Raw genomic sequence first — 20,873 nt, 5'->3', positions numbered from 1 at the left:
CCTATTACCTACAGTGCCACAGGAGGAAGCAGCCATTTGGAGCCTTCAATATAGCCAAGTGTGATAAAAGGCTTTGCTTCTGCATCAGTTAATTTCCTCACATATCCCACCCTACGTTCCATAGTTGCACCTGCTCCTTTGCAGTTGTATTCTCCATAAAACACCGACCTGAAAATTACGAGAAGGCGAGATGAGCGTGCTATTTTCAAATCGATTAATAGATAGTCTGATATGTTTTGATCGAATCTCGGGAAAATCTCATAGTGTGAATACATAACAATGAAAATGAAAGAAACAAATAGGTAATAGAGGAGAAAGATGGAAAATGAACTCATAACGTTTGCTCAAATCTAATATATACATTCAGAAATCCCGTTAAATATTAATATATATTTTGACTTAAAGTCCTTGTAGAACTCAATTATTATTAATAAATAAACTTCAAATCTTGAATTTCACTTCTCATTGTATATGTTTACTTGATATTTTATGCACCAACTCTATCATTAGGAGTGGATCGAGAGCATTATGTACAGTCCACCGAACCCAATAACTTTTGCTTATATATATATATATATATATATATATATATATTAAGAAATTCATTTAATATCTATAAATATTAGACTATGAACCTAAGTGTTATTATATATTAACCTAAAATCATTATAGAAACTAATAAACTTTAAATTCTAGATATGAATCTGTTGATTAGTCATAGGCCATAAAGTTCTAGTACCTTTTCTTGTACGGGACCAAATCACATGATAAAAGAGCAAGTTAAATTTATGACTATTGAAATTATTACTTCCTCCGTTTTAAATTAGATGAGTTAGTTTGACTTGTCACGAAATTTAAGAGGAAAAAAAAAGGAAGTTTTGAAACTTATGGGCTTAAAAAAGCTTAAAGGATAAAAGCTTTATGAGACCATGACATTTGTGTGGTTATAAAAGCTTATCATTAAAGATAAAATGAATAGTTTAAAATTAAATTATTTTCAATTGTAGAAATATATCATTCTTTTTGAAACGAATTAATAAGAAAAATGTGTCATATAAATTGAATCAAACGAAATATATATATTAGGAACATTTTTTGTTCGTGATATTTTGATGAACGTAAGCAAAATCAACGATAGGAAAGAGTTTGACTTTTATACATTGACGGCGACTAACCTGTCATAATCACTTTTGCCATTATCAGACCAACCTTCAGGGTGAACAACGTCACTCATATCAGTGTAAGAGTAAACAACCTTAGCAAAAGGCTTCCATGCTCTTCCCAAAAATGCTGTATTTCCTGTTCCAGTTATCATACAATGAACAAATGAATATCCACTGTCAACATTGCCTGCACCCCTTGCATGTGCTGTGATCATTGCCATTGGATCCCCTGGAATTACATGCATCTCTGTGTTCTATTTTTCAAAAAAAAAAAAAAAAATTCATTAGTATTACGAGTGAATAGAGGCGGAGCAGAATTTAAAGTTTATGGTTTCTGAACTTGTCGTCGAACCCATAACTCGTTTTAGTTAGTGCATTCACAATTAAATAGTTATATTTTTAATGTTTTGTTTTTATAAATATAGAGTCCAGGGGCGGATTTAGACTGTTTTTACGGTGCATGTAAACCCATGGTCTTTTCGCCAAACTAAATATTTTATATATATATATATATATTTCGAAAAATTGATCTAATATTATATGTTGGCCTATGCTCCAAAAATGTTTAATGGTGCACCTAGTTGAATGTTGAATTAACATGGATCGATTCTCACTTATTACTTCTTTTTTCTCGTTCTCCAGCGGTGCACCTATATTCTAGAAATCCTAGATCCGCCTCTGAATTAGAGTCTAAGTACAAGCTATCGAGTTTATCCAAACCCGTAGCTAATATTGTAAATCCGCCCTTCGAGTGATCAGATGAGAAGATTATGAATAAAAATTTAAAAGAAATGAAATTATTTACCAGATATAAGGATTTTCCATTGCCAAAGATGAAATCAACAGTGCCTTCAATGTAGCAATCTTTAAAGAAATGCTTCCCACTGTCATCACAAAAGGTGTCTTGAAATCCATACATTTTACAGTTATATAATGAAGCTTTATCTCCTCCTGTCCTTAATGCTGCTGCTTGAGCTAATTCCCTTTTCCCATCTGGTCTTGGTGCAGAATTCTAATCATAATTGTCAAAACAACAAAATATATTGCACACTAATATTATATGAAACTAAAGAAAGATAGAAAGAAACAACAATATATAACAATAACAACCTCAGTGAAATCCTATAAGTGAGGTCTGGGAGGGTAATATATACGCTGACCTTACCCCGGGAGGATGTAGAGTAGCGATACCGGGTTCACCTGAACCCATAACTTTCGACACGAAATATAAATTTATATGTAAAAATTCATTAAAATTGGAAAGAATGGTATGTCTGAACCCATAAGTTAAAAATATAATGGGTTCTATGATAAGAATCTTAAAGGTTGAACCCATAAAATTTAAATTTTGGATCCGCCCCTGCTTAGCACCTTGTGAAGACAGAGAGACTGCTGTGAATTATAATACGTACCACAAAGTTGATATTAACAGCGGTGAAGTATTCAGATTCAACGACGACGGTGGCACTATCAACTGTACCATAATCTTTTGCTGTTCCATTGAAGATTATATTTGGTACATTCTTAGGGTCTCCATATAATGTAATGAAAGGCTTATACCTCTCAATCTTAACTTTCTCTGTGTAATTTCCACCTCCAATCGAAATAATAACTCGTCTTTTATTCCCTTGAGGAATGCTGTTTATGGCATCCGTCAGAGTCTTGAATTCACCACTTCCATCTGCCCTTACCTTCGGTAACGTATTCAAAATTTAGAGTCAGAATTCAACTAAAGTTGATGACAACAAAAAAAAATTATCAATGCAGATTTTAAATATATATAAAAGATGCATGAATAAACTAACAAATATATTTATGAATCTAAGAGGAAAAGAAATACTCCATTCGTTTAAAAAAGAATGAACATTTACTGTTTAAGAAGTCAACCAAGATTTTTTTGACCATATTTTTTGCAAATGTTTTTTTTAATATTTTGAGCTGTTAATTATTGTGACTTATAGTACTTTTTATGTAGTTTCTAAATATGTAAATTTTATTTCAAAAAACTTCAAGATTATATGTTCGAATTCATATCGAAAATTATTTGACCCGAAAAGGTTCAAACAAATTGAAACGGAAGGAGTAGTTTTTTTTTGGTTTTCCATCCAGTATCCGATTCCCGCATTGGTCTGATTAAATCCAGATTCACGCTACAAAGTCCCACACTGGGATTAACTAGAACCCGAGACTTCTGGTTAAGGATGAAATAGTAAAAAAAAGTCACCTTAATGGTAGTTTTATTAGCCTCGGCAGCTACAAGGGCAGGGTCCAAAGTGTCTTTTCTTGCATCTAAAGGCTTAACATTGGTTTCAAACCAACTATTTATTTGTGATTTATCAGCTGGTATAGGAACAGAATCATCTGAAAAGACTCTAGGGATGAAAAGGACAATAGTTATAACAATTGCTTCCACAGCAAATATGGTGTTTTTTCCGGCCATTTTGTTTGTTATTTTGTTTTTTTGGTTTTTTAAATTTCTTGAATGGAAATGGATTTTTGGTTTTGGTTTTCTATACAAACTTAGTAAGTGGTGGTATTTATAGAAAGAATAGAAAGAGCAGAGTTTAACAAGACAAACTAGAGGTAGAGATTTTTGCATGGTTTGTTATGTTAGTAGGTAAGCATTGTAAGGCAGTACGAGTAGTCCGTTTAACAAATGGTTTGTATTGTGGTTGTTAATTATAACAATTTGGTGAGTCATATAATTTTGAGTAAGCTAGTGTTTCTACGGAGAGTGAATTTTTCAATAGCTAATAACCAGAAATTAGATAAAATTTGTTGGACGTAAAATTTGGATTAAGTTCGAAATCCAAAACACATCGACTTAAATCAAGATTCTTTAAGTCCAATTAAATGGGTGTACGTAAAATACTTGTTACGTCATTTCAAAGCTTTAGCACATGAAAGTGATTTGTGGTATGTACTATCAAGGTGAATCAATTCATGTCTAATAAGGTTTTATTGTCAAAATCCGATGAAAATAGGTCTAGCGATTCCTGATCAAAGTGAGCTAATTATTTCTTTAATTCTTGTTTAATTAGGTTTTGCTTTTAAAATCCAATGAAAATAAATAGGTATCCGAATCAAAGTGAATTGATTTCGTCAATCATGTCCAGTTATAGTAATTCGACCAACAACATCATAAGAATCACAATACATATTCCCACGAGTAGCCTCCACAATGTGTCATGCGGAGCAGTAGCCTAGAATAAAGCTCACCACTCCCTTAAATCCTTACACCATATGATAAAATTCTCTATACCATGTAGTTACTTGGCGTATGAAGTCAAGTCTATTCCTCAACTGTGTAACAACATTCCTCCAGGCACAATACTGATGCCATCTAGTAAATGGATTATCCATTTACTAGATGGATAAAATGATCAGCAGCAACATACACATAATTTAAGATATTCCTAATAGCAGCATCACGCTTCAAATTTATAATGTGACCTCCAGGTTGATGGTAGGCTATAATTGTGTGTTTTAGTTGTTTATCGCACTCTAATTTGCTGTACTTTAATTGAGTTTGAGCGTTAATCGCTAGTGTTTTGCACTAATTGTGTGTTTTATACCTTGTAGGAGTAATTCCGAGCTATGTAGATGTATGGCATGAATTCAAGCTATTCTGTAGTTTTGAAGTCTGAGTAAAAGCTCAAGGATTAAGTTGTGATCGTGTTCGGGGATCAACGGACAATCATGCACGCAACGAAAGAAACGGAGAATTGAGTAGGACGCCACCGAGGTGCGCGAGCACGCACTGGGAGCGCATGTCAGACAGAATACCTTCCAAAGTGCGCGGCCATATGTGCGAGCACACTCCCAGATGCACGGCCGCGCACGTCCTATTCTGGAAAGAGTCCTATTTCTCGTAAGAGAAGATGTGTTCGTTTGGGTCTGACCCTACTTGGTATATATACATGGAAAACAGTATTTTGGGACTTTTGACACATCTAAGACCTAAGGAGGCTAAGAAGAAGTAGGAGAAGCAAGAGCACAAGGATTTCATCATTCAATCCTTACTCAAGACAAGAGTTTGGATCGTTTATGCTTTCCTTTAACTTAAAGTTATTTGTGATGAATTACTCCATATCCATGGAGTAGTTCTTTTTAGGGATTAAAAAATTTGGTGTATTGATATTTGTTTGTGGATTATTAACTCTAATTTGTATGTATTGAATCGTTTTGGGTGTTTTAATTATTGCAACTATTTTCACATGTTCATGTAATCGAAAGAGGCATAACTTGTGATGATTTTGCATTATCTTGTTAGTTGAATTCATTGATTCTTCTTAGTAATCGAAAGAGGCTAGTTGAATTATTGTTTAGACCTAGTTAGGTGGATAATCGAACGAGGTTCTGCTAAAGACCAATCCACTACGAATTCTTGCATATCTTCACCGAGCATAAATTGGTTCATATTGTGAGGTTGAGACGTAATCGAGAGAGGAGTTTCTACTGAACGTTTGAACTAATAATTGAGTGAATTCAAGAGACTCACTTGAACCTTGAGAGTGAATTAGCTAAAGTTAAATCCCAGACAAATATCTTGCACCTATCCAATCAACCCCTATTTTTCCCATTGATATCTTCCTTACTCATTTCTTCGATTGTCATTAGTCAATAGTTTAGACTTTTAGTTAATTTTCATTTTAATCACACAAATCTAATTGTCGATCATCTTGGATAACAATTAAACTAGAAGCTACGAAAACACTGTTTAAATCCAATCCATGTGGATACAAAATTTTTCTATACTATATTCGACTAGCGAGCATATTTAAGTGTGTATTTTGCGCTCGTCAATTTTGACGTTGTTGCCGGGGATTGACAATTAATAGTGTTTGAAATAGTTTGTGGTGCTAATTCAGGAATTATTTTTTCTTTTTATTTTATTTTTCTCTTTTTACGTTTGGTGTTACTTGATTGTGCACAGGATACATGTTAGATTGGTTCATGATTCGATCCTCTGGGGAGGAAGTGCCCCCATACGAACCAGAAATTGAGAAATACCTGCGACAGTTGAGGAAGAAAAGAAATCTCCCCGAGAATACAAAGAAGGTTGGGCAATCCTCAACCAAGGAAATTATGGCGGGAGATGACGATAATGTTGATTTGGCTGCAAGAGAGGCATCCCAGCAAAGAGAAAAAGCTGCACGAGATGCTGAGGAGACAGCTCTTCGAAATGCACAACTTGTCTATGAGGAGGAAAGGGCTCGGAGAGTTGTTCAAAATCAACCTTTGGGTGAAGACCAATTCATAAATATAGCTCCCGGTGCTGGGAGACGGTCACGACCCAAAATCCTAACCTGTCGTGATGGCGCCTATCAATGGTACTAGGCAAGCCTATTCTCAAAACTACTTCCAATGTTTCACAAAAGATAAGTCAAAAGCTTTTACATGACAGCGCTTTCGTAATAACAGGAGTTAAACTCAAAATACAGTGCGGAAAAATAGCTCCAAACATCGGGTGTCACCAAGTCATGTCTACAAGAGTCTGTGTCAAAATACCAATACAGAAAAGAAAAGATAACAAGGAAGGAGAGACAAGGACTGCAAACGCCGGCAGCTACCTCGTGAATCTTCGATACTCAACCACGCACGAGATCAACGTCCTCCATTACCAGAAGCACCTGGATCTGCACACGAAGTGCAGGGTATAGCGTGAGTACAACCAACTCAGTAAGTAGCAATAATAATTAAGGAACTGAAAGGTAGTGACAAGCTATACAAATACAGTTCATTTCAGTAATTTCAGCAATGAAAGTAGACAAGTTTCAATTCCAGAAATTTAAGTCAAGTCAGTTATACATTACCAAGTTCAAGTAAAACTGGATACAATATTTTCCAGAAGTTTTAGAACAATGACATAAATCATTTAAGTGCAGCAACGAATGAAACAAGTGCAACCTCTCAGGGCAACAGTCCCTCAGGCTCTCTCAGTAGCTCAACACTCGGCTCACAGCCCTTAATACTCACACTCAATATGTACATGTGCTCACTGGAGGTGTACAGACTCCGGAAGGTCTCCTACAACCCAAGTGCTATAATCCGCACGGACAACTCACGTGCTGCACGGACAACTCAAGTGCTACACGGACAACTCACGTGCTATAGTATCAATATGTGGATCCGCACAGACAACTCACGTGCTGCACGGACAACTCACGTGCTATAGTATCAATACCTCACAGACAGGACCCTCGGCCTTACTCAGTCATCAACCTCTCTAGTCTCACGGCCCTTAGTAATAAAGGGGAATCAGCCCAAAACAAAATGATATAATGTTTCAATAAGGGATAACAAAAACTGAGGTATAATATGCAAGTAATACTATGACTGAGTACAAGTAACAATAAGCAAGAAGGTTCAACATGTATCACGACCTCTGGGGTCTTTACAGCACCAACACATAGCCTAAGCATGATTTCTAGCATAATTCACTGTCTAATTTCTATAGCACAGAAAGGGCACATAGCTAACAACAACCTTATTCAACTTTCTAGTTTCACGGAATGGACCAAGTCCCAATTCCCATGGTGCAGGCCCACACGCCCGTCACTTAGCATGTGCGTCAGCTCCAAAATACTCACATAATACAATAATCCGGGATTTCATACAAATATCTACTCCAAAGTGCCTTTGCCTCGCGAATCGGCCTCCAAATGTCTCGAATCTAGTCACAAGCAGTACAATGCAATCAATACGGACTAAAGGAATCAACTCCATAAAACAAATACGAAATTATAAGCCAAAATACGAAATTGGTCAAAAGCCGGCCCCGAGCCCACGTCTCGAAATCCGATAAAAATTACAAAACTCCAAAGCCCCTTCACTCACGAGTCTAACCATACCAAATTTATCAAAATCCGACATCAAATGGCCATTCAATTCCCCAAATTTAACTCTTCAAATCCCTAGCCTCAAACCCCCAATTTCTCCACAACACCACACAATCTAAGTGGGAACAACAATGTGGAACACGATTATTGATACAAAACGAGTACAAGAAGCTTAGCTCAAAAAACCCCTCGAAAATCCTCTCCAAAATCACTCAAATCCGAGTTCAAAATGTTGAAATGAGACTAAAATCGCGAACCCATGTTTTTAAACATTCTGCCCAGGCTTTATGCACCTGCGGCCACTTATCCGCACCTGCGGGATCGCTTCTGCAGTTATTACTCCGCTTCTGCAGAAACCACTTAAGTCACTGGGCTCGCACCTGCGCTCTAGGTTTTGCACATGCGGAGGCGCTTTTGCGGCCCTTTGTCCGCTTCTGCGGAAACAACCAAACCTTCAAGCTTCGCACCTGCGCCCTTCTCGCCGCATCTGCGTCCTCGCAGGTGCGGAAGGAACATCGCACCTGCGACCACCGCCTTCTCCACCTAGCCTGCTTCTGCGTCTCTCTTCCCGCTTTTGCGGGCTCGCACTTGCAGTGTCCACTCCGCAGGTGCGGTTACACCAGTTGCAGCAATACTTCAACTGCTTTACCAACGCGAAACCAAGTTCGTTGACCACCCGAAATCAACCCAAGGCCCTCGGGACCTCAATCAAACATACCAACAAGTCCTAAATCACGATACGAACTTAGTCGAATCCTCAATTCACCTCAAACAACATCAAAAACACAAATTACACACGGATTCAAGCCTAATGAACTTCGAAATTTTCAAATTCTACAAACGATGCCGAAACCTATCAAATCACGTCCGATTGACGTCAAATTTTGCATACAAGTCACAAAAGACCCCACGAACCTACTGCAACTTCTGGAATCGGAATCCGATCTCGATATAAAAAGTCAACTCCCGGTCAAACTTCCCAAAAATTTGACTTTCGCCATTTCAAGCCTAATTCTACTCCCAACCTCTAAATCACAATCTGGACACGCTTCTAAGTCCAGAATCACCCAACGGAGCTAACAGAACCTTCAAAATTCCAATCCGAGGTCGTTTACACATAACTCGACATCCGGTCGACTTCTCCAGCTTAAGATTTCAATTAAGAGACTAAGTGTCTCAATTCACTCTGAAATCTCCCCGGACCCAAACCAACTAACCCGGTAAGTCATAAAACAACAATGAAGCACAAAAATGAGCAGAAAATGGGAACGGGGCTACAACTCTCGAAATGACCGGCGGGTCGTTACATCTTCCCTCTCTTAAACAAACGTTCGTCCTCGAACGAGTATACGGACATGCCTGAAGTGGTGCAAAGATGAGGATAACTACTGCACATATCTTGCTCGGTCTCCCAAGTCTCCTCCTCGACCGGCTGACCCCTCCACTGAACCTTCACAGAAGCAATATTCTTCGACCTCAGCTTTCAAACCTGCCTATCCAAGATCGCCACCGGCTCCTCAACATAAGATAAATCCTTGTCCAACTGGACTGAGCTAAAATCCAACACGTGAGACCCTGATACGATAATAAAGAGAAGACCGAGAGACCACACACGCTAATACATGACTTGGCTCAGAAACATCCAACCTAACAAACTGGCTGGCTAAGGCCTGAACATTCAATGCCAATGCCCTCTCTACTGCTGGAAGATATGCTAAGCTCCCCAAAATCTCCGCCCAGCGACTCAAGGCATCGGCCACCATATTGGCCTTCTGGGATGGTACAAAATAGTGATATCATAGTCTTTAAGAAGCTCCAACCACCTCCGCTGACGCAATTTAAGATCTTTCTATTTGAACAGATGCTGCAAACTCCGGTGATCTGTGTAAATCTCACAATAGATACCGTACAAATAGTGATGCCAGATCTTCAAGGCATGAACAATAGTTGCTAACTCAAGGTCGTGGACATGATAGTTCTTTTCATGGGGCTTCAACTAGCGCGAAGCATAAGCAATCACTCTGCCCTCCTACATCAGAACACACCCAATACCGATCTGAGAAGCATCACAATACATTGTGTAAGAACCAAAAGCTGATGGTAGAACTAGAACTGGAGCCGTGGTCAATGCAGTCTTGAGCTTCTGAAAGCTCTCCTCGCACTCATCCGACCACCTGAAGGGAGCACCCTCTTGGGTCAATTTGGTCAAGGGTGATGCAATATATGAGAAACCCTCTACAAAATAACGGTAATAACCAGCCAAACCAAGAAAACTCTGAATCTCCGTGGCTGAGGACGGTCTGGGCCAACTCCGAACTGCCTCTATCTTCTTCGAATCTACCTAAATACCCTGACTGGACACCACGTGCCCCAAGAACACCACTGAACTAAGCCAAAACTCACACTTGGAGATCTTTGCATAAAGCTTCTCCTCCCTCAATTGCTGCAATACGATCTGCAAATGCTGGGCTTGCTCTTCCTGGCTACGAGAGTATACCAGGATATCATCAATAAATACAATAATGAACGAGTCAAGATAAGGCTGAAACACACTGTTCATCAGATGCATGAATGCTGCTGGGGAGTTGGTCAGATCAAAAGACATCACAAGGAACTCATAATGACCATAACGGGTCCTGAAAGCTGTCTTAAGAATATCTGAGTCCCGAATCTTCAACTGGTGATATCCTGACCTCAAGTCAATCTTAGAGAACACCCTCGCTCCCTGAAGCTGGTCAAATAGATCATAAATATGCAGCAAATGATACTTGTTCTTGATTGTGACTTTGTTCAACTGCCTATAATCAATGCACATCCTCATAGTACCATCATTCTTCTTCACAAATAGAACTGGTGCACCCCAAAGTGACACGCTAGGCTGAATAAACCCCTTATTAAAAAGTTCCTGAAGCTGCTCCTTCAATTCTACCGGTGCCATACGATACGGTGGAATAGAAATGGGCTGAGTGCTCAGCACCAAATCAATATCGAAGCCAATATCGATGTCAGGTGGCATATCCGGCAGGTCTACAAGAAACACATCCGGAAAATCTCGCACCACCGGAATAGAATCAATAACAGGGGTCTCTGCACTAACATCCCTCACCAAGGCCAGATAAGATAGACAACCCTTCTCAACCATCTGCTGAGCCTTCAAGTATGAAATCACTTTACTAGGAACATAGTCTATAGAGCCGCTCCACTCAACCCTCTACAACTCCGTCATCGCCAACGTCACGGTCTTCGCGTGACAATCTAGAATTGCACGACATGGAGACAACCAATCCATACCCAAAATCACGTCTAAATCGACCATACTAAGTAACAAGAGATTCACTCTAGTCTCCAGACTCCCAATAGTTACCACACATGACCGATATACACAGTCCACAATAACAGTATTGTCCACTGGCGTAGACACATGGACAGGTGAAACTAGAGACTCACGGGGTATATCCAGATAATGAGAAAACTATGAGGACACATATGAATAAGTGGAACCAGGGTCAAATAATACAGAGGCATCTTTGTGGAAACTAAGACAATACCTGTGATCACAACATCCGAAGCAATGGCATCTCGTCTGGCCGGGAGAGCATAGAAATTGGCCTGGCACCCCCTAATCGGGCTCCCCCTCTAGGGCGACCCCTAGCTGACTGAGCCCCACACCGAGCTGGCTGGGCGGGTGGTGAAGCTATTGGTTCTGGTGCCATCGACCGAGAACTCTGATGTGGATTCCCACCCAACAACCTAGGGCAATCTCTCTTAATATGACCAAAATCTCCGCACTCGAAACAACCCCTCCTCTGATGGAACTGTTGCTCCTGATACCCCGAGGAACTTCCCGTAGACACCTGAGCTGACGAGGAAGGGTGAGAACTCTGCACTGGTAGTGCACTGAATCAAGACTGGCCCTGCTGATAGCTGTGTGGACCATGGGCAAATGATGCACCAAGTGAACTGGGCAAGCCATCTGAGCATGTCTGAAAGGACGACCCCTACCATGGTGGAACTGACCCCCAGAAGGAACACCACAGAATCCACCCTGTCCACGAGGCCTCTTGGCCTCGTTCTCAACCCACTCCTGGCTGCGAACCATCTCAATCTGACAAGAAATGTCGACATCCTCATCAAAAGTAGCACCAAACACTCTCTCTCTAGTCATAAGCAATCGCATCTGAAAAGTGAGGCCATCTATGAACCTCCTGATCCTCTCCCTGTCTATGAGAACCAATCAGATAGCATGACGGGCCAACTCCGAAAATCTTATCTCATACTGCATCACAGACATATCACCTAGACGAAGCTTCTTTCTGCGGGACTGTGGCACAAACTTCTCCAGAAAGAGAACGGAGAACTGCTGCCAGGTAAGGGGTGCTGCGCCGACCGGCCTACGCCTCTCGTAAGCCTCCCACCAACTGAAGGCAGTCCCAGAGAACTGAAAGGTAATGAACGAGACCCTACTGGTCTCTAGAATACCTGCTGTATGGAGTATCCTCTGGCACTTATCCAAGAAGCCCTGTGCATCCTCTCCCTCTGTACCACTGAAAGATGGAGGCTGGAGTCTCCCAAACCTCACCAATCTACGCTGCTCATCATCAGGTATGATAGGAACCACATAGTCCTGAGCGGCTGCAACATGATGGGCTGGTGGTACCCCCGGTGTCTGGAGTCCCTGTACCACCTGATCTGGTGTGCGGGCGGTGGGAGTCTGATTATCTCCCCCGGCCTAAGAAGTGGCTGCTGCGGCCAGAACAGAGACCGCCTGAGCAAGACTGGTGCACGCTGTCAGAATCTGAGCTAAGGCCTCCTGAAGGCCTGGAATTACAATGGGCACGGGTGGTGCCTGGGCTGGTCCCATAGGCTCATCCACAACTGGAACCTGCTCCTGAACCGGGGCAACTGGTGGATCCGCAGGTGCTGCCCTAGCTGCTGTGCGAGCTGCACCTATGCCCCTACCGCGACCACTACCGCGAACTCGGCCTCTCGCGGACCTGACTGTTGGTACTGGTGGTTGTTCATCCTGCCCCGTAGTATGCGTCCTCACCATCTTTGAGAGAATTAGAACAGCAGAAATTTAGTTACCAGAATCAAAAGATTCGCACGACAAGAATTCAAGAATGTGAAGTTTCCTAAGGGTTTGACAGCCACTTGAAGATAAGTACAGACGTCTCCGTACCGATCCGCAAGACTCTACGAAACCTGCTCATGACTCATGAGACCTATGTAACCTAGGCTCTGATACAAACTTGTCACGACCCAAAATCCTAACTTGTCGTGATGGCGCCTATCGATGGTACTAGGCAAGCCGATTCTCAAAAAGACTTCTAATGTTTAACAAAAGATAAGTCAAAAGCTTTTACATGACAGAGTTTTCGTAATAACAGGAGTTAAACTCAAAATACAATGTGGAAAAATAGCCCCAAACATCGGGTGTCACCAAGTCATGAGCATCTAAACAACCAGCCTAAGAAACAATGTCTACAAGAGTATGTGTCAAAATACCAATGCAGAAAAGAAAAGATAACAAGGAAGGAGACACAAGTACTGCGAACGCCGGCAACTACCTCGTGAATCTCCGATACTCAACCACATACGAGATCAACATCCTCCGTGACCACAAATACCTGGATCTGCATACGAAGTGCAAGGTGTAGCGTGAGTACAACCAACTCAGTAATTAGCAATAATAATTAAGGAACTGAAAGGTAGTGACGAGCTATACAAATACAGTTCATTTCAGTAATTTCAGCAATGAAAGTAGACCTGTTTCAATTCCGGCAATTTAAGTCAAGTCAGTTACACATTACTAAGTTTAGGTAAAATCGGATACAATATTTTCCAGAAGTTTCAGAACAATGACATAAATCATTTAAGTGCAGCAACGAATGAACAAGTGCAACCTCTTAGGGCAACAGTCCCCCAAGCTCTCTCAATAGCTCAACACTCTGCTCACAACCCTCAATACTCACACTCAATAGGTACCTGCGCTCACTGGGGGTGTACAGACTCCGGAGGGGCTCCTACAGCCCAAGCACTATAATCCGCATGGACAACTCACATGTTGCACGAATAACTCACGTGCTATAGTATCAATTTGTGGATCCGCACGAACAACTCACGTGCTACAGTATCAATACCTCACAAAAAGGCCCTCAGCCTCACTCAGTCATCAACCTCTCTAGTCTCACGACCCTCAGTAATAAAGGGGAATCTGCCCAAAATAAAATGATATAATGTATCAACAGGGGATACCAGATACTGAGGTATAATATGCAAGCAATACTACGACTGAGTACAAGTAACAATAAGTAGGAAGGTTCAACAAGAGCGACCTCTGGGGTCTTTACAGCACCGACACATAGCCTAAGCATGATTTCTAGCATAATTCACTATCAATTTTCCATAGCACAGAAAGGGGACATAGCTAACAACAAGCTTATTCAACTTTCTAGTTTCATGGAATGGACCAAGTCCCAATTCCCACGGTGCACGCCCACACGCCCGTCACCTAGCATATGTGTCACCTCCAAAATACTCACATAATACAATAATCCAGAGTTTCATACCCTCAGGACCAAATTTAAAACTGTTACTTACCTCAAACCGTGCAAATCTGTACTCCAAAGTGCCTTTGCCTCGCGAATCGGCCTCCAAATGTCTCGAATCTAGCCACACGCAGTACAATATAATCAATACGGACTAAAGGAATTAACTCCATAAGAAAAATATGAAATTATAAGCGAAAATCCGAAATTGGTCAAAAGTCGGCCCTGGGCCCACGTTTCAAAATCCAACAAAAGTCACAAAACCCGAACGACCCTTCACTCACGAGTTTAACCATACCAAATTTATCAAAATCCGACATCAAATAGCCATTCAATTCTCCAAAATTAACTCTCTAAATCCCTAGTCTCAAACCCCCAATTTCACCTCAACACCACACAATCTAAGTGGGAACAACAATGGGGAACAAGATTATTGATAAAAAAACGAGTACAAGAAGCTTACCTCAAAACCCCCCTTGAAAATCCTCTCCAAAATCGCTCAAGTCCGAGTTCAAAATGTTGAAATTAGACTAAAATTGTGAATCCTTGTTTCCAAACATTCTGCCCAGGCTTTTCGCACCTGCTGCCACTTATCCCCTGCGGGATCGCTTCTACGGTTATTACTCCGATTTTGCGGAAACCACTTAAGTCACTGGGCTCGCACCTGCGCTACAGGTTTCGCACCTGCGGAAGCACTTCTGTGGCCCTTTGTCCGCTTTTGCGGAAACAACTAAACCTTCAAGCTTCGCAACTGCGCCCTTCTCGCCGCATCTGCGTCCTCGCAGGTGCGATGTTCCTGCTTCTGCGACCACTACCTTCTCCACCTGGCCTGCTTCTGTGTCACTCTTCCCGCTTCTGCGGGCTCGCACCTGTGGTGCCCACTCTGCAGGTGCGGTTACACCAGTTGCAGCAATACTTCAACTGCTTCACCAACTCGAAGCCAAGTCCGTTGACCACCCGAAATCAACCCGAGGCCCTCGGGACCTCAACCAAACATACTAACAAGTCCTAAATCACGATACGAACTTAGTCGAATCCTCAATTCACCTCAAACAACATCAAAAACACGTATTACACGCGGATTCAAGCCTAATGAACTTTGAAATTTCCAAATTCTACAAACGACACCGAAACCTATCAAATCACGTCTGATTGACCTCAAATTTTGCACACAAGTCAAAAATGACCCCACGAACCTAGTGCAACTTCTGAAATTGGAATCCGACCCCGATATTAAAAAGTCAACCCCTCAGTCCAACTTCCCGAAAATTCGACTTTTGCCATTTCAAGCCTAATTCTACTTCCGACCTCCAAATTATAATCCAGACACGCTCCTAAATGAGCAGAAAAGGGTAACGAGGCTACAACTTTCAAAATGACCGGCCGGATCGTTACAGAGACCATTTGGCAATTATGCTAGACCGATGTACAACCAAGGCTTATCAAGTGTGAGACCGCCTCCAGTTGCGGCTAACAATTTTGAGGTGAAGCAGGGGTTGCTCCAAACTCTTCAAAACAGCTGTGTCTTCAAAGGAAAGATGAATGAGGATGAAAATAACCATCTAATGGACTTCGAGGATATTATGAACCCTTTTTAATACAACGGTGTGTCACAAGAGGCAGTCTACTTAAGGGTATTCCCCTTCACACTCAAAGATGATGCAAAGCACTATCTTCGAAGCTTGCCTAATAGATCGAATAGAACATGGGATGAGATGACCAGAAAATTTCTTGACAAATATTTCTCATCAGCTAAGATGGGCAAGTTTAGAAGAGAAATCCATAACTTCTGCCAGAACAAGATTGAAACTGTGTTTGAAGCTTGGGAGAGGTTTAAGGAGATAGTGTGAAAGTGTCAACATAGCGGAATTGAACTCTGGATGCAACTCCAGGACTTTTGGGATGGATTGACACCCCCCGCTCGCAGAACATTGAGCAATGCAGCTGGAGGCCCATTGATGAAAAAGACTCTAGAGGAGATAGTCACAATTTAGATGAGTTATCTGAGGATGGAAATCATTGGCTCTCTGAAATTGCTGAAAGAAGAAGATCAACTGGTGTTCACCAAGTTGACGCTAACACATCTGTGCAGGTACAACTGGATGCTATGGACAAGGAAATAAGGAAGATGACCTTAGCCTCGATACACAATGAGCCATATGCAGCATGTGATATATGTGGAAGAGGGCACCCTACTCATGAGTGTCAAGCCTCAATCGAGGACGTTTATGCTGTCGGGAATTATAACTTCAATGCAATGGGTCAGAAGCACCCCGGTATTTCATGGAGTTCACCTGGGGGTACTTCAAATGCATGGCAACAAAACAATCCTAGATTTCAAGGACAAGGAGCTCCTGGTTTTGCGAATCAGCTGAGGCCGCAGTTCCAGCCTCAATATTCCACTCAGCCTAGGCTAGTAGATATAATGAAGTCCTTCATTGTCAAGATAGATTAGAGATTAGATGCTCATGGTTCAGCTATCAAAGAACTTGGCACTGGTTTGCGAAACTTAGAGAAGCAACTGGGACAAATTGCAACTGTATTGTCTGAGAGAATCCCAGGTACTTTACTAGTTGACACCGAGAGAAATCCTAATGAAACGGTGAATGCTCTGACCTTGAGAATCGGGCAAGTGTTGAAAGATCCCGCCCCTGTCCAACAAGAGAGTGTACCTGAAAAAGAAGTTGAGGAGTAGCTGAAAAATGAAGTTGATAAAAAGAAGAAAGGTGAAAAAGGAGCTGAGAAAAAGAAGAAGGAGGAAACTTCAAGAAGGGAAGAATCTAATGAGAGCGAGCATATGCCTGCTTTACCCTTTCCCAAAAGTTATATAGAGAAAAGCTGGACAAGCAGTTTGAGAGATTTCTAGATATGCTGAGACAGGTTAATGTAAATTTGCCATTCACAAAAGTTCTCTCACAAATGCCAGCTTATGCCAAATTCTTAAAGGAGATCCTTACAAAGAAGAGGAAGATAGAAGAGACCTTAGTGATCAAGATCATAGAGCATTACAGCACAATCTTGCAAAACAAACTCCCACAAAAGTGTGGAGATCCAGGGGGTTTTACTATACCTTACTCGTTAGGCACTCTTAATTTTGATAAGTCTTTATGTGATTCTGGTGCCTCAATTAATTTAATGCCTTTGTCTATTTATAGGAAATTGGAGAATAAGCTTGGAGAGATAAGGTCTGCGCTAATATTTTTGCAGTTGGTAGACCAAAAAACTATAATACCCAAGGGGATAGTGGAAGATGTCTTAGTTCGGGTAGATAAGTTTGTATTTCCTATAGATTTTATTGTGGTGAAGATGGAGGAGAACAAAGAGGTCCCCCTTATCTTAGGAAGAACATTCTTAGCAACGAGCAGAGCAATATTAGACATACATGATAGAAAGCTCATGCTTAGAGTGGGTGAGGAGACGGTGACTTTCGAGATGAATCTGGAGATGGGGGTGAGAAAGGAGAAGCCAGCTGCAAGTGTAGAGTGGAGAGTGAAAATATCGAAAGAGAAGGTCCTAGTGATTGAGAAAGATTAGTGTGAGGTGCACCCCAAGAAGGCTGAGAAGAAGCTGTCCGCGTGGATGTGTGCACTAGTTCGGGCACGAAGAATGGAGCCCGACTTTGATTCAGACCCCAACTAGAGATTCAGGTAAGTTCTTCTACCTTATGCTTTTTAATTGTGTGTCATGGGGACATGCCACAACTTAAAGTGTGGGGTGGGGGATATACTTATATGTATATTGTATGTATATTAATTTGGTTGGTTTCTTTTGGTTAGTTGTATGTATATTAATTTGGTTAGTTTCTTTTGGTTAGTTGTAATAGTTTGATAGAAATATTTGTGGAAAACCATAAAAATTTTAAAATTTTCGATTTTTCCCGACGATATATATCATTCGATGGGTTTCTTGAGGGATTAAAGTCGAAAGAAAAAGACAAAAAGATTTTCTCTTGTTAGGTAGTGTATTAATTCCCCCTTGTTTTTTCTTTGTGCTGTGATTCTTTGTTTTTTTAGCAAATATACTACTAGGTTATTCACCTAGTAGGTGTTATTTGTTATTAATCCCAAATTGGGTCAAAGTTACACACCGTTCAATTGAAACACAAACAATACGACAAAGAAATTCAAAGGCTAATGCTACCAAATACAAAGTAGCAGCAGTAAAATGAAAGATGAGAAGTACAAAACTAGAAATTTGAAACGTCCAATTGTTGCTGACGACAATGAATTCATACACCAATTGCAAACAGTTTGTTGTAGCACCTACAAAGCTCTGACCATGCGCCATTTGTTGCAATCCAAAGGAGTAGGTATTTATAAATTCACTAGTTGTAAAACAAAGTTCGGACATCTTCACTTTGGGGACGAAGAACTGAAATTCCAGCTTTAATGTTTGTGGATAGTACAAGAGTATGAGGTTATTTTGATTAGATCCCTGAACATGCCACGCAGTTCCTTTCCAATAATCTGGGAAGTTCCAGTGAAAGGATATGTCTCAACGTTTTGCAACTGTTGTATTCCTGAAGCTGCCTTGTTGAAGTGCTGTTGTAAGTTGTTGTACAACCCCCAAAATGAGCATGGTAACATGCTAATACCACTGGGAAGTTAAACCGGATGTAGTTAGTTTTTTTTTTGTTAGGAGTAGGTACCTTGAGCTCTGATTTGAATGGAAGGCAACATCTATTGACTTTTTTATGCCTGGAGAATAGTGGGTACTTTAGTTGTGACGTTTAGGCTTAGTTTGTGACTCTTGTATAAGTACCTTAAACTGTATGATCTTAACTTTGCTTAACTTCTTTGACTAAAGTGTCTTGATAATCCAATCTTGAGTTAGTTATATGCCATGTGTGTGTGAGGTTTTGTGTTATTCTGTGCATTGCATTTGATATCTAGAACTTTCCCCGTGTGTTTACGAAGCGAAATAGTAGTTTTATTCAGTCTTGGAAGTGATATAGGCATTTCTTTGTTGAGCCAATGTTATGCGCTTACCCACTAAATTTTTATATATCGTAGTTAACCTCGTTGATCCTGTCATCATGTTTCTTTGGTAACCACATTACCAGCCTTACCCATTTGTTTGAATTAACCATCGAGTTGAACTATTTACCTCCCGTGAGCACTTGAAATTGTATGAACTTTGTAAATGTTGAAGTGTTGGGTGATTGGGTTGGTTTTTTGAGTGGAGCTAATTAAATAAGGAGAAAGGTGCACTGTTTTGAAAAAGTAAGAGCCACTTAAATTGAAAAAGAAAACAAATATACATAGTGTATTGTTGTGAAAATTATTCATTGATAAATGGTAAATCTTTATGTGTTTGTGCTTAAAGAAGTTGGGAGTTAATGTAAATTAATGTGAAGGTGGAGTATTGGTTTGACATAAGTGTGGGGTTTTAACGATGAGTTGTATGTATTAAAGTGCCTAGGGAGGTGTAGTCACTCTTATATCTAAATGTATCCTACTCGTCCCGCAACTTACATTACAACCAATTAAAGTCCAACTTGATCCTTGACTGAATGAGCTCAATTAGTAGAGCAGTACACCACGGGCAAGCCTATGGTTCATCGTTTGTGGCATATGAATATTATTTCTAAGAGTTAGTGAATTCTGTCTATCTTGAGTTCCGAGTTGTTCTTAATGTTAATTATGTGTGGAACTACTCTCTTTTGTTGTGAGGGCACTTGATTCATGAAAGAACGGTAATGCTTGACCTCTATGTTGGAGTAAGTGAACAGCTTATAAATAATGCATGGTGCTTTTGTGTCAAATCTTGAGTCTAGGATGTTACACTATTGAGCATAATCGATTTTAAATATTCTTGGTGTGAGGAGATATGTGAGTTGTTTAAAAAAGGTCGTGTCATTATAAAGTGTAGTTTGATTGCTTGAGGACGAGCAATGGTTTAAGCGTGAGGTGTTGATGCTAGGCGATAATTGCATGTTTTGCACTAATTGTGTGTTTTATGCCTTCTACGAGTGATCCCGAGCTATGTAGATGTTATGTCATGAATTCAAGCTATTCCGGAGCTTTGAAGTCTGAGTAAAAGCTCAAGGATTAAGTTGGGATCGTGTTCGGGGATCAACGGACAATCATGCACATAACGAAACAAACGGAGAATCGAGCAGGACGCCACCCAGGTGCGCGAGCGCGCACTGGGCGTGCATGTGAGGCAGAATACCTTCCAAAGTGCGCGGCCATATGCGCAAGCACACTCCTAGGTGTGCGGCCGCGCACACCCTATTCCGGAAAGAGTCCTATTTTGCGTAGGTGAAGGTGTGTTCGTTTGGGTCCGACCTTACTTGGTATATATACATAGAAAAATGG

General features: G+C 40.8%; 2 protein-coding genes across 2 annotated transcripts; one reads left to right on the top strand and one right to left on the bottom strand.

The window, feature by feature from the left end:
* On the bottom strand, positions 1–3,684 carry LOC104117257 (pectinesterase 1-like). Its single transcript, XM_009628284.4, has 5 exons — positions 3,388–3,684; positions 2,576–2,854; positions 1,969–2,175; positions 1,176–1,417; positions 1–168 (listed from the first exon to the last, which is right to left on the bottom strand). Exons 1-5 carry the CDS (start codon positions 3,601–3,603, stop codon positions 9–11), a joined length of 1,104 nt encoding a protein of 367 aa, XP_009626579.1. The 5' UTR covers positions 3,604–3,684; the 3' UTR covers positions 1–8.
* A 13,788-nt stretch (positions 3,685–17,472) lies between these two features.
* On the top strand, positions 17,473–18,087 carry LOC138891935 (uncharacterized). The gene has a single exon (XM_070175623.1). The coding sequence runs from the start codon at positions 17,473–17,475 to the stop codon at positions 18,085–18,087; it is 615 nt and encodes a 204-aa protein (XP_070031724.1).
* Positions 18,088–20,873: the final 2,786 nt, after the last annotated feature.

Source organism: Nicotiana tomentosiformis, chromosome 5, assembly GCF_000390325.3.
Source record: "Nicotiana tomentosiformis chromosome 5, ASM39032v3, whole genome shotgun sequence".
Taxonomy (NCBI): Eukaryota; Viridiplantae; Streptophyta; class Magnoliopsida; order Solanales; family Solanaceae; genus Nicotiana; species Nicotiana tomentosiformis.
The sequence above is the reverse complement of the archived record's forward strand: the minus strand, read 5'-3'. Positions and strand labels throughout refer to the sequence as shown.